The 20083-nt window shown below is 37.6% G+C and overlaps 1 protein-coding gene across 2 annotated transcripts in view; it reads right to left on the bottom strand.

The window, feature by feature from the left end:
- Acbd6 (acyl-CoA binding domain containing 6) overlaps positions 1–20083 on the bottom strand; it is a 150627-nt gene that overhangs the window by 10106 nt on the left and 120438 nt on the right. For both annotated transcript variants that reach the window (XR_013344297.1, XM_026388483.2), the window contains one exon: positions 7586–7616. Coding sequence is in view for 1 of the 2 variants with exons in the window: in XM_026388483.2 (XP_026244268.1) it covers positions 7586–7616 (31 nt within the window). In the remaining variant the exon portion in view is untranslated. The remainder of the gene's footprint in view (positions 1–7585; positions 7617–20083) is intronic.

The raw sequence follows: 20083 nt of genomic DNA, 5'->3' as shown, positions 1-20083 counted from the left end.
CAAAAGAAAGTTGACTTCTTGAAGCAAGCACCAGGAAAAAGGGGTAGCCCTGAATGTTGTGCTGAAGGCTTCATAGTCACTGTGAAAAACTTTTCCTTTCCTTTTTCGACTCTGTGGCTATTGAGCCTATGCATGATTATCCCAAATGCCATCACTGTTGTAGAGATGACTAAAAATGTTTATTTCTGGGTCAAAAATTAGGATTTAGAGCAGCCAGCTCTCAGTGATGCTGGAGAAGCCACATAACTGAAATGCCACAGAAACAGATTTAAGGAATGAGATGTGAGTGCTCTGGAAGGTACTCATTTCCTAGTGAATCTAGAGACATGGGGTGAATTTCTGGTTCTTCTAGGCAAGTTTATTAACCTGAGAGTTTTGGTTTTCTCACTTATAAAATGGAGAAAATAATAATACTTTATAGCTATTTGTTCACAGATGCTTACAGATTATACTGTATTGTATCTGCACATTTTAAACGGTTCTTTCAATAGCTTTTGATTACATATGTACGTAATCTGAAGTAACAAATATTTCAAGCACACTGAATGGAGGAAGATAGAGACTAACAAATTAGGCTACTGCAAATAATGCTGCAATAAATGTTTGAAATCATGCTTCATTATTTACATGTTTGGGAGTTTTACTAGGGTTTATATCTAGAAGTTGAACTGCTGGGTATGTACCTTCAACTTTACTAGATCTTGCTAAAGTGATCTCAAAGTAGCTGTAATAGTTGACACTCTCATCAGCAATCTATGAGAGTTCTTGTTGCTCCATATCCCAATTCTAATATCTGGATGTTTACGTGTTGCCAACTGACCTGTATAATACAGTGTGAAACTATACCTAAATATTTTAATCTGAATATTCTTGGTAATTGTTAGGCAACAATTTTCCAACGGTCTCCCACATTTCTGCATGTCTTATGGGCAGAGCTACTGACTGCTTTTGTTCCAGACTTTTTTCAAGGATATCTGTATGTAGTGAACAGCTTTGCACAACAGAGACAGTGTTTTCTTCTAGAGTGGAGCATAGGTTTATTTATTGTCCAGAATACAAAAAATATATTCTTCAGGATATAAGTTGGGTAGGTTTGCTTGAAGCTCATCAGAAAAGACTGGAGTTCTCTGAGATTAGGATGCCTACATTGTGACACACTATGTGTGCAGTCTACCTGTTTCTCTTGCATTGCTCCTGTGGGGGCAAGAGTAAATGACAAAAACATGAAGTTCATGCTGCTTTCTGTGCTTTATATCACAGTCTTTTGTGTCTGATGCAAGAATTTTGTGTCTTTTGCCATCAACCATAAAACTGTGTCAGACTAATTTGTTTATAAGTTTATAAGTCAGTAGAGTACAATCTAGGGCTATTCACAGTTCTTTTCTATAACTAGTGACATTAAGCATCTTTTCTTGTTGTTTGTGGGCTATCTGGTTCTCCTCATTTGTGAAACAACTATCCATATTTTTGATCTATTTTTCTATTGCATTTCTTTGTTATTGATTGGGTAGATGTTCTTTGTTTATTCTGAGTACTAATCCTGTGTGGGATATTTGCATTTTAAATATCTTTGAGAATCTCAGTTTGTAGCTTTTATTTTTGCTTGGCTTAAATAAATTTTAATGTAGTTGAATTGCATAATTTAAATTATAGGGTATGCTTTTTTTGTGTTTTGTTAAGAAACCATTTCTTGAAATCTTAGAGCAGTTTTGATTTGCATTTCGTTGATTGCTAGAGACGTTGAACATTTTTTCACATATTTGTTGGCCATTTATTGTATTTCTTCCTTTGAGAAGTTTTTATTTAGTTCTTTTGCTATTGATTGGGGATTTTTGTTGTTGTTGTTGTGTTTTTGAGTTCTGTGTATATTCTGGAGTAATCCCTGTTGGAGGAGTAGCTGGCCAAGAGCTTCTCCCACTTTTTAGGCTCTCTCTTTACACTCTTAATCGTTTCCTTTGCTGTGCAGAAGGTTTTCAGTTTGAAGGCATCCCACTCATTGATTCTTGGTTTTATTTCTTGTGTTTAGGGGTCTTGTTAAAGAAGCCAATGCCAGCACCTATGCGATGAAGTGTTGACCCTATGTTTTCTTCTAGTAGTTCTAAAATTTCTGGTCTAATTCCTAAGTCTTTAATCCATTTTGATTTGAGTTTTGTGTAGAGTGAGAGATAGGAGTCTAATTTCATTTTTCTACATATAGGTATTCAGTTTTCCCAGTACCATTTGTTAAAAAGGTTGTTTTTTTCCTCCAAGATATGTATTTTTGGCATCTTTGTTAAATATCAGACGCCTACAGGTATGTGTATTTGTCTCTGTGTCTTCTGGTCTATTCCACTGGTCTTTATGTCTGTTTTGATGCCAATACTATGCTGTTTAGTTTCTACAGCTCTGTATGTAATTTAAGATCAGGTATTGTGATATCTCCTACTTTGCTTTTCTTGCTTAGTATTGCTTTGGCTGTTCTGGGCCTTTTGTTCTTCCAAATGAATTTAAAAATTGTTTTTTCTAATTCTGTGGAGAATGACATTGGTATTTTGATGGGGATTTTTGCATTGAATCTGAATATTGCTTTTGGTAGTATGGCCATTTTGACAATATTAATTCTGCTTATCCATTTTTTAAGGTCTTCTTCAATTTCTTTCTTTAGTGTTCTAGAATTTTCATTAAAAAGCTGTTTTGCCTCCTTGGTCAGATTAATTCCCAAGTATTTAAAAAAATTTTTTTTGAGTTTACTGTGAATGGGACAGTTTCCTGATTTCTTCCTTGGTTGAATCACTGTTGGATTACAGGAAAGCTATTAATTTATGGATGTTGATTCTGTATCTTGCTACTTTGCTAAATTAATAGAAGTCTTCTGGTGGGTCTGTTAAAATAAGGATTATATTGTAAGCCAACAGAGAGAGTTTGACTTCTTTTTTTCCTATTTGTAATCCCTTTGATTTCCTTTTCTTGTCTGATTACTCTGGCGAATGTTTTGAGGGCTAAATTAAATAGGAGTGGTGAGAGTGGCAGCCTTGTCTTGTTCCTGAACTTAGAGGAAATTGCTTTTAGTTTTTTTCCATTCAGTATAATGTTAGGGTCAGGATTTGTCATAACTGGCCTTTACAATGTTGAGGTAAATTCCTTAAATCACTAGCTTCTCCAGCATTTTTAATATCAATGGTGTTGAATTTTATCTAAAGACTTTTCTGGGGGCTGGGGTTGTGGCTCAGCGGTACAGTGCTCGCCTCTCACGTGTGAGGCCCTGGGTTTGATCCTCAGCACCACATATAAATAAATAAAATTTAAAAAGTATTGTGTCCAGCTACAACTAAAAATAAATAAACATAAAAAAATTGTTTTAAAAAAAGACTTTTCTGCATCTATTGAGATGATCATATGATTTCTGAATTACATATATTGCTCTGTGCATGTTAAACCAACTTACATCCCTGGAATGAGAGCACTTGATCATGGTGTATTATCTTTTTGATGTGTGTGAATGTGTGTGTTTATATATTTATTTTTTAGTTGCAGTTGGACACAATACCTTTATTTATTCACTTTTATGTGGTGCTGAGGATCGAACCCAGGTGAGCACTCTACTGCTGAGCCACAACCCCAGCCCCTTGATGTGTTTTTGAATGTGATTTGCTAATATTTTATTAAAGATTGTTGCATATGTTCATTAGGGATACTGGTATGTAGTTTTATTTCCTTGATGCCTCTTTGTCTGGTTTTGGCATCAGGGTTATACTGGCTTCATAAAAAGTATTTGGGAATGTTCCCTCTCTTCCAAAATCATGGAATAATTTGAGAAAGACTGGTGTTTGTTCTTCTGTAAAGGTCTGGTAGAACTCGGTTGAGAATCCATCAGGTCCTGGGCTTTTCCTTTTTGGAAGACTTTTAATTGCTGTTTCAATTTTATTACTTGATATTGGTGTGTTTACCCAGGTGTGGTGTCACAAGTCTGTAATCCCAGAAGCGTGGGAGGCTGAGGCAAAAGGATCATAAGTTCAAAGCCAGCTTCAGCAACTTAGTGAGACCCTGTCTCAAAATTTTAAAAAAGGGCTAGAGATGTGGCTCAGTGGTTAAATACCCCTGGGTTCAATTCCTTGTATCAAAAAAAAAAAAAAATTGTTGTGTTTATGTTTTCCATATCTTCCTGATTCAGTTTGGGCAGGTCATATTTGCTTGCAGGGGATATTGTGCCTGTGTGTTTCTGTTTATTATTTTTGTTTTTTCCTGATCTCCCAGGTCCCATAGTCACTGAAGCAACATGTTCATCCCAAGATGGCCCTCTCTCAGCTCTCCACAGCCAATTGAGATACAAAGCGGGCTTTTCACGCACCAGTGCATGGTGCAGCCTCTGGGTCACCTAAGATTAAGCAGTATATATATATATTTTTTACCTTTATTTTGTTTATTTTTATATGATGCCTCAGTGCCTCATGCATGCTAGGCAAGCACTCTATTATTGACCCACAACCCTGGCCCCTAAGCAGCATTTTTGATCTCAGTTTTTTCCTTACCAAGATTGTGATCCCCCTCCCTCTGCCCATGGTGAAGAAGTACTGGTGACACGTATGGGGCCACTGGGTTTGCTGTGATGTTTTCTTTCTTCTTTGCTTTCAGTGTCCAATATTAAATTTTAGTGAAATCCCTCTTTTACCCACATTACTGAGAAGCTGTACACCTGCTGCTTTGGGTCCATGCAACGGCACAGCTTGGAATGCAGCTTTCCTCTACTCTGCCATCTTCTGTCACCTGGTCACACCACCTACTTCCTCTTACTTGTTGTGGCTTCTGTTCACATGACACCTCTTTTTTTACATTTTACTTTCAGTCTTTTGAATCTTTTTTTTTTTTTTTTTTTGGTGTAGATGGACGCAACACCTTTATTTATTTTTACGTGGTGCTGAGGATTGAATCCATGCCTCACACATGCTAGGCTAGTGCTCTACCACTGAGCTACAGCCCCAGCCCTTGAAACATTGAATCTAAAGAAAGTCTCCCATAGACAACACAAAGCTGGATCATGACCTTTAGCCTTTTGATTGAGTTGTTATTATTAATTATAGTTGAATTAACATCTCCCATTTCCCATTTTGCTTTCTAGAAGTATCATGTCTTTTTGGTTCCTCTACTCTTCCTTTACTACTTTGCTTTTATGTTAAATAAATATAGTACTTTGTTAATGTACTATTTTAATTTTTCAATGATTCTTTCAGGGCTTTTTAAAAAGTTTTTTGTTTCGTCCCCTAGGGTTTACATCTCAACTAATCAGAATCAGTATCAGATTTAAATAGATTGACTCTAGTGATACACAGAAAAAAACACTTCTTCTATGTAACTCTTCCATTGAACCTTTTTTGCAGGTGGTATTTATTTTTACATACACATATACATATACACACATATGTGCATATATATTAATGTTATAAATAAAATTATATACTTCTAATAAATTAGGGGCTTTTAGCATAAGAAATAAAACCAGCTAACATTTATTGGATACATACCAGGGATCAGACATTGTTTAAGCACTTTGCATGGATTAGTTTATTATATTCTCATAACAAATCTCTAAGGTTATTATCTCTATTTCATCATGTATAAACCAAAGTACAAGTTAAATAATCTGTCAAAGTCAATAGTAGAACCAGAATCTGAATGCAAAGTCTGGCTAAAAGCACAAGATCTCAAGCATTTTTCTATACTCCTTCTTAGAATGTGGGTTGAATTTCCTCAAAAGCTTTTTCTGCAGTCAATACCACCATGTGGTTTTTCACCTAACTTGCAAATGTGGAAAATTTCATTAATAAAGTTTTAAATGTTACATCATCCTTGAATTTCTGGGATAAATCCAACTTGATTATAATACCTTTCTTTTTAAAATACAACGATGAATTTCATTTGCTAATGTTTTCCTGAAAATTTTTATATCTATGTTCGACAGTGAAACTGACTCACAATTTTCTTTTTTCCTGCTTTAGTACTCAGGGTTATACTGGCTAACTCATGTGTGAGTTGGGGCAGACATATATTGACATTTCAATCTTCATTACACGGCTGATTTATGTGGGTAGCGTAATAGCTAGTCCAATGGTTTAGACTTCTAGATAATTCAGTGAGGTTCCTAATATCCAAATAATCCCTAAAGAGTAGACAAAGGTATCCAAGAGCATCTGGGCCACTTGCTACTAAATGGCAATCTAGGATGCCAAGATTGCCCAGGTGGCCTAAAGTATTCCTTCCTAAAATATTTGAAGGTGGTTGATCCTTAATCTGGTTAATTAATTAATTTATTTTGCAGTGCTGGGGATTGAACTCAGGACCTCATGCATACTAAGAAAATGCTCTACCACTGAGTTATGTCCCTATCCCCTGGATTAAATATTGATGGCTGTATTTTAGTCAATTATACTTACATCCAAACAGAATCCTTCAGTTGTATTCACTCGTACTTTTTAATTTATAAAATAATCTCTTGTATTTCACTGAATTTATCTAATAGTCTCTAAGAGCGATCTTTCTTTACTTCTTTCCTTCTTTTTTCTGAGGTACTGAGGAACAAACCTAGGGCCTTGCACATGCTAGGCAAGTGCACTATTGTTGAACCACACCCACACCCCCAGCCCTCCTTAAATTTTTTTTTTTTAGTTGTAGATGGACATAATACCTTTATTTCATTTATTTATTTTTATGTGGTGTTGAGGATAGAATCCAGTGCCTCACATGTGGTAGGAAATGGCTCTACCACTGAGCCACAGCACCCTCAGCCCCGCTCAGCCCTTATTTAAATTTTATTTTGAGACATGGTCCAAGTTGCCCAGGGTGCCCTTGAACTTGGATCCTCCTGTCTCTGCTTCCCTAGTAGCTGGGATTACAGGTGTGTGCCTCTGCACTTGGCCTATAGTATTATTTATTATGGATTACTTTTACTCTATAGATTACTGAAGTAATGATTACCTGGCTAGGCCAATCAGTAGCTACTTTACTAAGTGGCTGGTGCATAGGTAGTGCAGTATGCAGAGCATGAATAGGTTGGACAAAAGATGATTCATGTCCTGGGTTGATGGACCTGGATGGAGTGAGATTTCATCATGCTACTCAGAACAGCATACAATTTAAAATGTATTATCTATTTCTGTAATTTTTAGAATAAATATTTTTGGACTGTGGCTGACCAAGGTAACTAAAACTGCAAAAAGCAAACCGCAGACAGGAGTGAGGGGGCTACTGTACATCAAGAAAGAATTTCTTACAGGAGAGAAACTAGATTCTACAGTGATAATAATTTGCCTCTTAGCTGTCACTAGTAGAACTGGGAATGAAATAATGAATTTTTGATAGGGGGTTGGAGTAGCTTCTGTTTTTGATGACAGTATAGAAACATATAATTTACTATGATTGTGTCCATAAGAATTTTAATACATCTCCAACTTTATAGGTTATTAATTTAATAAATAGATTAATAACCAAAAGTTGTCATAGCTCGGCTGTAACTGCCATGTACTTTTGTAAACATTACATAAGTTTGTACAAAGTTGAGATAAACAGAGAAAATATTCAAATATGGTTCTTAAATAATTTTGAATTATCTTACCATAATGAAGAGCTGTTTGACCTTCATTGTCCTAGAAAAGAAATAATACATTTTAGAAGTCTAAGAAATTGCAAAAGCATGAAACTATATAAACTATAAAATAAATCGGACACACCAAAGTTCCCTAGGTTTATCAGCCCCAGGAAAAGAAGTCAACATTTTGTTGAGCCTCACAGTGTGGACTTCTGGCTGGGCTGTCTATCTTGGAAAAGAGGAGACCAGCAACCGTGCACTGCAGCAGCTCAGTAAGAGAGAGGCTGAACCGAGCTGCGGGCAATAAACCCGCACCGTTATCCAACCAGTAAGCGTGGTTACACCCGGTGTGGGAAAAACTGACAGAACATTTATTTCCAAGCTTGTTCCCAAATCTAAAGAATCTGACTTGCCTTTTTAAATTTCAAGGGTAGTGATATTCGGTTTCCTAACCATGTATAGCATAAAGATAAGTGATTTCAAAGCATGCAAGTTTCCAGAAGAAGACCAAGAGTTCCCACAGATTAAGCAGGAAATGCCAACATTTCAGTTTTTTTCTTTTAAAACCATGATATTCTAACAATATATATTAATTTCATAGTACAGAATAGCAGTTTCAGTTTCCTCTTAAAGTGAGAACTGCTAATCTCAGTACAAGAGTAATGAATAGTCAGATAAAGCACAAGTGAAAAGTAGAATTTAGCAGTTAATTTGATATGCAGTTCCTAAAATGCATGACCACCATTAAGCCTCTATCAGTGAAGAATAAATGCTCAATTATTATGAACAAAAGGGAGAGGGTGATATTATGATTTAAACCAAATTATTAATTATTCTGTATCTGTCTTCCACTTCCTAAGAGCTGAATGTGGGGGTAGGGGATGCTTCAGAAACTTTTGGTTAAAGGTTTCCCTGTTTAACCTTCCAGGAATAATAGCGAGAAGATCCCACAGGGAACTTATTTTCTGGTTCAGACAGGTATTAAGAAAAAAAGCTAAGACAGGCAGTAAGAAGAAAGTCTTTCCCTAAGGGATTAGGGCACCTAGAGAAGCTTGTGAGGTTGTCAGCTGGTGGGGACAGGGGAGCATTCCTGGGCAATGTGATTTGCTTTCCTCTTAGAGAACAGGGATTCTAACTGGATTTAGAGGTGAGGTGTGCCTGGGTGCAGGAGGGGATAGGAAAGTAGTCATTTTGAGGGGGTGGACAGAGTACCTTGGAAGAGGTGTCACAGTGGCTAAGTTTGGGGTCATGAGGAAAGTAAACTAAGGAAGGCAAAAGATAGAAAGCAATATCAGGAAGCATAAGTAAGTGGGCACTCTGCCTATTTTTTCTTGTCTTCAGATCAGTCTGTCCCTTGCTCTGCTTTGTCTTACAAGTAGAGGAAGAGAGCTGAGGTGGCTATAATGACAGGATCTGAGTGATGTTGATGCAGGCAGCATATTTGCTAAGGGCAATTCTGAAAGGACAATACCGCCCACTTCGGCTTAAAACTCCAATCTACTTTGCTAGTAGATTTGTTAATCAGCAAAAGTATGTGCACACACCTGATGGGTTTATATACTTACATTTATAGTTTAAGCACAAATGACCATAAATAGAGAGGAATTTTAGAAAATGCTTGTTCTACTACAATTTCAGGACTCTGCTTATGCATCCATTATGCAAGATTAAGTTTTCCCCATTATTCATCTTTCTAAAACTTAGTTTTCTTGCTATTTGGGCAAAAATTTTAACTACTGTGTTCATAAAGTCAAGTTCAGTTCCTCTCAATTTCTAGTTCTTTATCTTCACTAGGGAGGTGGAAGAATAATAACTTTTTACTCACATTTACCAGCAAATACTGAATAGTTATCTTCAGCCTAATTTCTAATCAATTAATTAAAAATATGTGCTGAGTTCCTAGTATGTCCCAGTCATTGTTCTAGACACTGGGAACACGGAGTGTGTGAGACACAGAAGGCCTCTGATGATATCAGTCTTATAGTCTAAAAGAAAATCAGTGACAGGTCTGCAGACCCAGCTACTGGGAGGCTGACGCAGGGCCACTTGAGTCTGGGAGTTAGAGACAAGCCTGGGAAAGAGTAAGTTTCCTTTTCACAAACAAACAAAAAAGTAACCTAAAGTAAGAGACAATGATGTGTGCTTGAAAAGAAGAGAACAAAGCAGAGCAAAGAGAACAAAACAGTACCTCTGACGAGAGTGACATGGGTACTGTTTTAGTTAGGGAAGGCTTGACTCCATGAGAAGGTGTTCACACATAGAATTGGGGTAGAGTCTAGGGTGGCCAAGCCCAGTGAGTCACAGCGCCCATCTTCCTCCTGGTCTGAAAGCAAGCACACTACTCAAGCCAATGAGAGTTTTCTTTCAGGGTTAGTTATTCAAATGGAGCTAGGGGATGGAAGAATGTGCACAGAGAGGGTCCCTTCCTCAAAACTAAAGGTAGTAGTACACCTGGTCAGACTCAAAAGGACAAACATTTTATGATCTAACTTACGTGAGGTACCTTAGTAGTTCACAGGGAAAGAAAGTTAAATCGCAGTTAGCAGGGTGACTGGGGAGCATGGGAAGTTAGTGTCTAATGGGTACAGAGTTCTGGTTTGGGTGTTCAAGTTCTGCAAGCAGCTGATGGCGACGGCTGTGGGAATGCACTAATGCCAATGAATGACGCATTTAAAAATTATTCAAATGGTAAGTAATAAAACAAAATGTATATCTTACTACTAAACAACAACAACAACCAAAAAAAAAAAATCAAAAACAAGTCAAGGTTGTGAACCCAAAACCACCCAGTGGCAGTTTGCTTTGGGGAGAAAAACTGTACAACAGGAGAGGATGAAGCACTCATAATTACACAGCAGTGGTGAGAGACGAAAGCCTCTTGTTCTTCAGCTGTGTTCTAGACTTCTTAATTCAGAGAGCCAATAACAACAAACACTCCCTGGGCAAATGTAATCTTTTTGACACTGGCAAACGAAGGTCCTGACTAACATGGAATGCAATACATCTTATGGCCCAAGCCTTGCTCACCTCTCCCCATTCTGACTGCTAATTCCCATTTGGAATATCTACCAAAGGGCTGGGGTTGTGGCTCAGTGGTAGAGTGCTCACCTAGCGTGGGTGAGGCACTGGGGTTTGGTCCTCAGCACCACATATAATTAAATAAATAAAAATAAAGGCATTGTGTCCATGTACAACCATAAATATATTAAAAAGAAAAGAATACCTACCAAGCAAATGTCTGGGAATATGCACACACACAAGCATCACTTATTGCATAGGCTATATTGTAAATGATGCCTTTATAGGGCATATGATATACGAGACTATCTGGCCACAGACTATTCTTGTTGAGTTTGATTTTAGTACTTTTTTCTTTGAGTAGTTCCTCAGCATGAAATTATCAATTATCCTTATTATTGTCAGTGTGCCTGAACCCTTTACCTTTTCTATTGCTTATCTGTTGAGGGCTAAAAATCTAAAAGGCAAGTTCCTTAATTTGTATCTCAAATTAGGAAATAGTCTTGGAGTGATGGTTTGGTAATTGTTTCACTACATCTGTAGTAAGCTTCGTCACAGACTATGTTTTATTCTCATGTTAGTTTTATCTTGGACTCAGACTATATTCATGATCAGTGTTTTTGTTTTGGTACTGGGGATTGCGATTGAACCTAGGGGCGCTTAACCACTGAGCCACACCCCCAGCCCTTTTTGTTTTTTTGAGACAGGGTCTCACTAAGTTGCTGAAGCTGGCTTTGAACTTGTAATCTTCCTGGTGATCAGTGGTTTTTAATTAAAAAAAAAATTCATGCCATGAGTGACAAGTAAATGAAGCAGATCTGAGTGGCACTGCTCTTGCCCAGAAGGCAGTGACCCAAGCTCCTGCACCCGTGGCGTTCCTACCTTTCCACAGGTTGCCCGCAGCATCACCTGAAGGGGCCCCCACAACACAATTTGAAAGCCACTTTCTAGGCCTGTGGATACTGAGAAATAAATCTCTGGATAAAATTCCACTCTCTCATGGCTCTCCGTTTCTGGACACTTAATCTAATTGTAGAATATGGAACTAGATTATTAATAACAAGGAATTTTTCTGACTAGTTCACTTGCTAGTTTTCTTAATGGCTCTCTGAATAAAGAATAAAAAATAAGAGTATATAGTCAAAAAAGGCACTAAAATAATACAGCAAAATACAAATACTTAATTCTCTGAAAATCTTTCTCCCTGGGTAAGCAGTAATCAAGCATCAGAACTTCATCTGAATGTACAATCATGTAAGTATCAACAAATGAAAAACTGGGTATTTTCAGCTATTCTTTATGCTATTATATCTTCTGTACAGAAAAGAAGTCTTTATGGACTACAACAGTAAGAGATAACTAAGTAGATGATATGCAAATTGATAAATGTATGAAATTTACCTACCAAGTAAATGTCTGGGAAAACGCACATTCACAGGACAAGCTGAAAGGAAAACAATCAAAAGCAACACCCCTAATTATCTCTTCTAAGGCAACTGAGCAGACTCACATCTACACCCATGTCTTCAAGTCTGCTCTGGGAACTGCAGCTAAAATGACTGCATCAACTTTAACATCACACGGAAATTGCTAGACAGAAAGGAATTAGGGTAAGATGGGCACAGTATGAATGAGCAGTTGAACTTGCAGAATGGACAGTGTCCACAAGGTGTTCTTAGGTTCTTCCAATTATTCAGACGTATGTCCACATAAGGCACAGTTAGCAGGAAGTTATTAAAAGGATTTCAGATAGAAACCATTCAGAATTTGCCACGAGGGCAGTTGCCAGACTGAGGTCCTTGCAGTCATTCATGTGACAGCTCACCCAGCCCCCTAGGAGATAAAACTTAGGTATGAAGAGAGGAATTCCTATCAGCAGGTATGGGGTCTGTCCTGACTTGGGAGCCCTGCTGTGACAGGCACCATTACATGGTTTACCAGCAATTCTTAGGACTACAGAAGGGATATGCCAATTAGAAGAAACTCAGGACAGTCCAAAGTGCAGTGTCAGGTATGTATTGTTCCTTTGCAATTCCCCCCATTCTGATTAATTTACCAATCAGGACTCACTTTTATTATAAATAATGTTACTTAGTTATCTAATTGGTATCCTTACCTTCAACAGGTTATCAGGGAAGTTAGACATTTTTACCTAAGATCAGATTTCCTCCAGTAGGGGAAAGTCAATGTCATAACATGGTATTAATCTTATATTGCCAGAATTTCCATCTAGAAGTTTAACTGAAACACATATGCGATATCAATGGACTTTGCCAACTCTTACTAAATCTGTCCTACTCTGGCTACAAGAATTTCTCCCATGGTGCATATTCTTTATTCTTTTTTCCCCTTTTGCCTATGTATACCTAAGTGAATCGGGCAACAATATTACCTTTTACTACGTCTGATAACTTTATCAGGGGATCTTTTATAGTAATACTGAGGCAATACTGTTAATGCTACAGTATATCTGGAAGAGCAGATGCATGAAGATACTTAAGAAGAAGGGGGCCTCACAGTTCCACTTCTGGGATTTCCCCCATCTCTAAATGGAGCAGCACTTGGTTCTACAATTTACCCAAATGCTCAAGCTAGAAATTAGAGCTCCACCCTTAAATTCTCTTTATCTAATTTATAAGCAACTCCTATTGGTTCTTAAAAATATGTATCTAATTATCTACTTCTTATCTTCATTGTTACCACCTATTATGGGTTGAATTGTGTGCCCTCAAAAGACATGCTGAGGGGCTGGGATTGTGGCTCAGCGGTAGATCGCTCGTGTAGCATGCGTGGGGCCCTGGGTTCGATCCTCAGCACCACATAAAAATAAATAAATGAAATAAAGGTTAAAAAAAAAAAAGACATGCTGAAATCCTATCTCCCAGTACCTCAGAACGTGATTTTATATGGAAACTGAAGAGAGGTATCTACATGCCAAAGACTGCCAAGAATTGCCTGCAAACACAAGAAGTTAGAAAAGGCAAGGAAGGATTCCGCCTACAGGTTTGAGAAGGAAAATGGTTCTGCCAATGATCAATTTTTATTGTTTTAAACTACCTAGCTTGAGACCCTAAGCAACTTAGTGAGACCCCCGTCTCAAAATTAAAAATAAAATAAAAAGGACTGGGGATATAGCTCAGAGGTAGAGTGCCCCAGGGTTCCATCCCCAGTACAAAAGACAAAAACAAACAAACAAATACTGAGGACCTCAGGGAGCTTTTGTTTAAATCTATCAATATATACCATATTAGAAATTAAAGCTGAGAATCAAAAAAACCACTACATAAAACATTTCATATTAAAAACGAGAAAAAAAGAAGACAATGAGGAAGAATGGCAGTTTCACACTTTTTGCAATCACTGTTTAAACAGAAAATAATTACGTATTTATATCTATTTCTGCAGTCAATCTGCTGTGATAACATGTGACGTAACCTCCAAAAAAACACCACGGCATGCTCATAGGGGAATGAGGTGAAAAAGGCAAAGAATTTCTTAGAATTACTATGAAGTAGCTTTGACCTTAGGGACCCATCTGCACTCAAAAGTATTATTTCAATAGTCAATAAATAAATGAATCATGGATTTCTAAAAATATTTATCTGCAAGGGTATCCACTGTTATCCACTGAAACATGGCATATTAGAAGCAGGAAAGGAGGATGGGGAACACTAGGAGGATGGGCATCAGCTTAACACAAGGTCGTCAGGGCAGGCCCTCCTGAGAGGTGTGAGGGAAGCTGATGAGAATCCATGGGGAAGCAACCAGGGGACAAGAAGAGCAAGAGCAAAGGTCCTGAAACGTGCATGGCTTGGCACGTCTGAGGAACGGAAGGAGGCAGTGTGGCCGGAGCAATGAGAAGAAGTTAGATTAGTGTGAGACGATAAAGTGAGAGAGGCAAAGGAGGACCAGATGGCCCGGTGCCTTGGAGGGACCAGGTGGTAAAGACCGTAAGCCACTCTAAGGATTTTGGCTTTCGTTTTTAATTCAGTGGGAGGTTACTGGTGGGTTTCCAAGCAGAGTAGTTTGACTTCGCTTACGGGTTAGGAGGATCACGCTGGCTGTTGAGTTGGAAATAGACTAAAGGTAAGCAGAAAGACCAGGCAGGAAGCTATTTCAACACTCCTTATTTCAGAAACAATCACCAGAATGTGAGCAGAGGGCAAGGTGAGAAGTGGTCAGATTCTGAACATATTAAGAAGGCAGAAGGAATACAATTTGATAACAGACTGGATGTAAATTTAAGAAAAAGAGGAAAGTTAATGATTCTACCAAGAATCTGGATGAAGCAACAAAGCCATAATTGCCATTAGCAAGATGGAGAAGACGTAGGAGGAAGCAGGTTTTGTGGTCACAGATCAGGAGCCTGATTTGGGACATGTTAAGTTTGGAATGATCAAACATCCTTGGAGAGATGTTAAAGGGCAATTAGCTATGTCTGAATTTCAGAAAAGAGGTATAGACTAGAGATGCCAATTTGAGAGTTATGAGCATATATTTAAAGATCAGATAGTAGTTGAGATCATCAAAGCACTGGGCATAAAGAAGAGATCCAAGGATTGGGTTCTTGTGTATTCCAGGAGGTCAGCAAAAGGAGCAAGTAAAAGGGTCTGAGAAAGAATGACCGAAGAAGAACCGGTAAAAGGGACAAAAGCCAGTAAGTTAACAGAAAACCCAGCAGAGTGTAAAGTCTGGAACATAAGAATATAAGGTGTCAATAGGGGTAATCAACTGTGTCAAATCCTATCAGCAGTCAGGTATGGCAAGCTAAGTGGCTGCTGATTTAGCAAAGAGAAGGCCCTTGGATTTCCTATGAAGAATAGGAGGAATAATAAGTGACCACCTGATTCAAGTAGGTTCAAAGTGCTATGGTTTAGATCTGAAATGGCCCCCAAAGGCCATGTGTTGAAGGCTTGGTTGCCAGCCTGTGGCACTGTTGGAGGTGGTGAAAACCTCAGGAGGTGGGGCCTAGAGGAAGGAGGTGAGGTCACTGCAGATGTGCCCTTAAGGGGGATTTGGGGACTTTGGTGCTTGCTTTTTTCTTTTTTCTTGACAGTCATGAGGTGAGCAGTTTTGCTCCACCATCCACTCCTGGCCATGATGTTCTGCTTTGCCACAGGCCTGGAACAATGAAGCCAAATGATCATGGATTAAAACCTTGGAAGCCACAAGCCAAAATAAATCTCTTCTTTTAAGCTAATTATCTCAGGTATTTTGTCATAGCGGTGGAGAGCTGACTAATCCAGAGAGGTAATGGGAAAGGAGGAACAACTCTTTTATGGAATTTTGTTTTAAGGAGAAATAAGGACAGTAGTAGGATGGTTAAGTGGGATGGAGAGAGACAGTAGCATATTTGTATCCTATGGAACCTACTCAGAAGAGAAGGCAAAGTCATTAAAAAAAAAGATCATATATGGAATAAGATCCTTGAGAATGATGGGACTTACTACATGAGCACAGGGGCCGGCCTTAGCTAGGAGCACAGGTAACCACACATGCTAATGGAGGGAAGGTGGTCTGCCAATGAACACATGCAGATAGGTAAGTAGATAAGGTGGCGGAACTTGTGCAAGTTCTTTACTAATGAAAAGAAAGGATGAGAATGATAGGGATTATCTTAGAGGTAAGAGTATGGACAATGTAACTTTTTTTCTTCATAAGGAGAAATAATAGTTATTTCTTTCTTTATAGTTATCATGATAGTAAAAAGTTATTATCAATTTGTATTGTCTGAAGTTGAATACCATCTATATGTGGACAACGTTTAACTGTTACCCAGGCATTCCCAATTAAAAAATAACCAACATCAACTAAAATCACAGTTACTTATAATGACTTTTACAATTTCAAGCAAGACAGGCTCACCTACCTCCTCCCAACCCATTTCTTGTTTGCCATGTTCCTTAGATCACCATGCCTAATTTGAGGCTTTTGTGTTCAAATGTTGTGGACTGAAGTGTTCTAGTGTTTCATGTGAAATATTGAGATTTTTGAAACTTTACACTTAAGGCATGTTCACCTCGAAATCAATTAGAGCAGGGGCATGAATTTACGAAGCATGACTCTAATCACAGAATTGATTGGCAGGTGGGGAACAGAAAGACAGGAGGAGAATCAGGCCATCCTCTAATTGTATTTTCTGTCTTTCAAGAGTACTAGAGAAAAGGAACCGTCTTTAAAAAGACACCAAGAATTTCCTTCAACTCCAAATTGTTTATATGTCTAGGCACCTTGATTGTCTAAAGAATAGGTGTTTGGGTGAAACAAAATAAAGACAATTATTTTAAATTACTCTTCAACTCAACTGCAGTCTTCAGGGACCCAAATGTAATTATTCTTCTTTTGTATGCCTAATGAATAATAAGCACTTCAGACATGTTCAATCAATGAACTTGTTTATTCGGAATGATTATGACTCAGTACTATAAAGCCTATTTAATAACTATTAATAATTATTTAAATCAACTATTATATCATGATATACTATTATAATTATGCTTTAATAAAACACACCATCTTGTATCTATAAGATCTACCTCTTTTATTCCTCTTTGTGTGTTAAAATGGAATTTGTATTAAACATGAGGATGACTTCAAACATTTTTTTCTCAGTAACCTCAGAGTTAGGATATAGGAACTTAAACTGTAGTCTTTACAGACATTCTGTTTTAAAATATATTATAAAGAATAAATGGAATTGAATGTCAAGAATGAGTAAGTGAAAGCTTTTACTCATCTGGTTTACAACTTATATCAGCTAATTTTTCTAGATTTAAATTGATTAAATTTTTTGTTTGTTTCATTTCAAATGACCACACCAGAAGAGGGTTGTTTGTCATGATTATTTATGCTTTTCCTTTCTGTTTCAGCTTAAAGGAAATGTTCAAATTTAATAAATATGGCGTTATTATAAAGAACAGCCAAATCTATTCCAATAAATTAAAATTGGCCATATGTTTGCAATCTTTGTAAGGGATTATTCATTAGGGTAAAATAAAAACACCCAGTTGAATTAAAAATAAACAAAATAACAGAACAAAGTTAAATGTATAAAAATTCAACAATGTTTAAAGTTCAAACTATAAAAGCATAAAAATGTGGAGCCCCTACGTATATCCTCCATATCCTTTCTATTTTCACATAAATAATAAAAATCCGTAAGGAGCAGAAATGAATGCCACATAACATGGTAAGTTTAAATACCCAGACTCCTGAATGAGAAAAGGAAAACTGTACCCATGGCGCTCCTAAATGGATTATTTACTATGGTGGAGAATCATGGCAACGCCCTTCCATCTGGCTTGGTCTTTGGTCTGACTCTCATAGGATTTGACACTCACTACTCTGGGTTCAAAAACATCCACTCTTTTTTATAACTTAACCCTTCCCTAACACTTTCTCTCCTCCATCCCTCTTTGTCCTTTTTTTTTTTTTTTTTTTTTTTTTGGTACCAGGGTTTGAACCTAGAGGTGCTTAACCACTGAGCCATATTCCCAACACTTTTTGAGACAGGTTCTAAGTTGTTTAGGGCCTAAGTTGCTGAGGCTGGCTTTAAACTCATGATCTTCTTGCCTCGGCCTGCTGAGTTGCTGGGATTACAGGTGTGCACCACCTCCTCCTGATTCCCCAGCATCTTTTACTTGTTATTTGTGAATATATCTACATTCTTCTCCTCCTTAGAAGGCAAGCCTTATTTCATAATTTAACTTTATAGACCTCTATTTCCTTTATCCCTGGTATCTAGCACAAAAAACTGCTTAAAATAAAAGCTAAATAAGAGTAAAGAAAAATAAACTTGGCTGGGCTTGGTGGCACATGCCTGTAATCCCAGTGGTTTGGGAGGCTGAGGCAGGAGGATCTCAAGTTCAAAGCCAGTCTTAAAACTTAGTGAGGCACTTAGCAACTTAGCGAGACCCTGTCTTTAAAAAAATATTGAAAAAGGGCTGGGGATGTGGCTTAGTGGTTGAGCACCCTGAGATCAACCCCCAGTACTCCTTCTCCCCCACAAAAAAAACTTGTAGGAAAACCAAATATAGTTGGTTTTCTTGATTTCTGATATTATAAAGTACCCAGTATAGGGTCCAGAGTGTAGGGGAAATGCTGCTATGGACCATATTAAACATGTTGTGTTTAATTGCTCACTTTGCACAAGAACTCTTCTAGGTGTCTTGAGAGCAGTGCAAGGTCAGCCAGTGCCTACAAAACATGAGATGCAACAGCAGGCAGAGGAGACAACAGTGAAGAGTGAGGGAAGCCAGGTGCAGCGGCAGGATTGGTAAGGTGGCTTGCAGAGCCTCATGGCAATTACAAGGAATGGGGCAGCAATGATAGCCGGCAGAAATTAGAAGCTACCAGAGAGGTGGCCAGCTGCAGGCATTTTAGACGACAGAGAATAGCCAGCCATAAAGAAGACTGGGCTGCTTGCCAACCAGTAGATTTTAGCAATCTCAAGAGAGAAAGTGAAGCTTTAGCCTCGTGTCTCACACCATCCATAAATACCCATGGTATGGTACGAAAAGAAGGAAGCCTTGAAGTATAGATTTTAGAAAAAGTATTTTATTGAAAAATTATGAGCATGTATGAATATGTAACAATGAAGCTCACTGTTATGATCAAAATGTGACAATAAAAAGAAATGACCTAAAAAAAATAAAAGGGAGAATGTAACTCTTAAGCTGTTTGAAACCAACACAAATCTAGAATATTTCACTTTCCAAAAGGTACTAGATAATTGAGACTTTACTAGAGAAAGAAAGAAAAAGGAACAAACAATGGCTGAAAATCTATTATGTGCTGCAAGTTTTACAAATACTGTTTCCTTGTCTCACAACAACCCATTATACAAATATTACTATTTCAATTTCAAGATGAGTGAAATAAGGCTCACAGACATTATTTCTTGTTCTAGGCCTCAGGTCCTTCTGATACTAAAATCAATGCTTTCTCAACTGCATCATGCTGCTGAAAATGAGCAAGAGGAGTCAACACAAATATAAAGGAGAAATGATATTAAAATTCTTATTTTTATAGGTTAAAGACAATACCTTGCCTTGCTTACAGACTTGCAAATAGCACAGTTGTGCAATTCCTGTTCCTACAACTTCAAAATTGACAGATGGTATTTGGAGTGTGAGTATTTTATCTTCAAGATATAGTCTTTTTCTTTCTTTTTTATTTTTTATTTCTGTTTTTTCAAGTAGACATATTTTAAGAAGCTGGAGCTTAGACTTTCTATATATTTACACAATAAATTTTATTAATTTACTAAGCTAGTCTAGCATTCAAAGTTGGGTATATAAGGAAACAAAGCCAAACCATTTTCTTTTTTGGAGAGTGTTTTACTTAATTCATGTTACTATAACACTATAGAGTAAAATTCCAATATGCCACAATCCATTCTAAAAATGTCATGTAGCTCTGGGTGCAGTGGCGCATGCCTGTAATCCCAGCAGCTTGGGAGGCTGAGGCAAGAGGATTGCAAGTTCAAAGCCAGCCTCAGCAATAGTG

Source organism: Urocitellus parryii, chromosome 9, assembly GCF_045843805.1.
Source record: "Urocitellus parryii isolate mUroPar1 chromosome 9, mUroPar1.hap1, whole genome shotgun sequence".
Classification (NCBI taxonomy): Eukaryota; Metazoa; Chordata; class Mammalia; order Rodentia; family Sciuridae; genus Urocitellus; species Urocitellus parryii.
The sequence above is the reverse complement of the archived record's forward strand: the minus strand, read 5'-3'. Positions and strand labels throughout refer to the sequence as shown.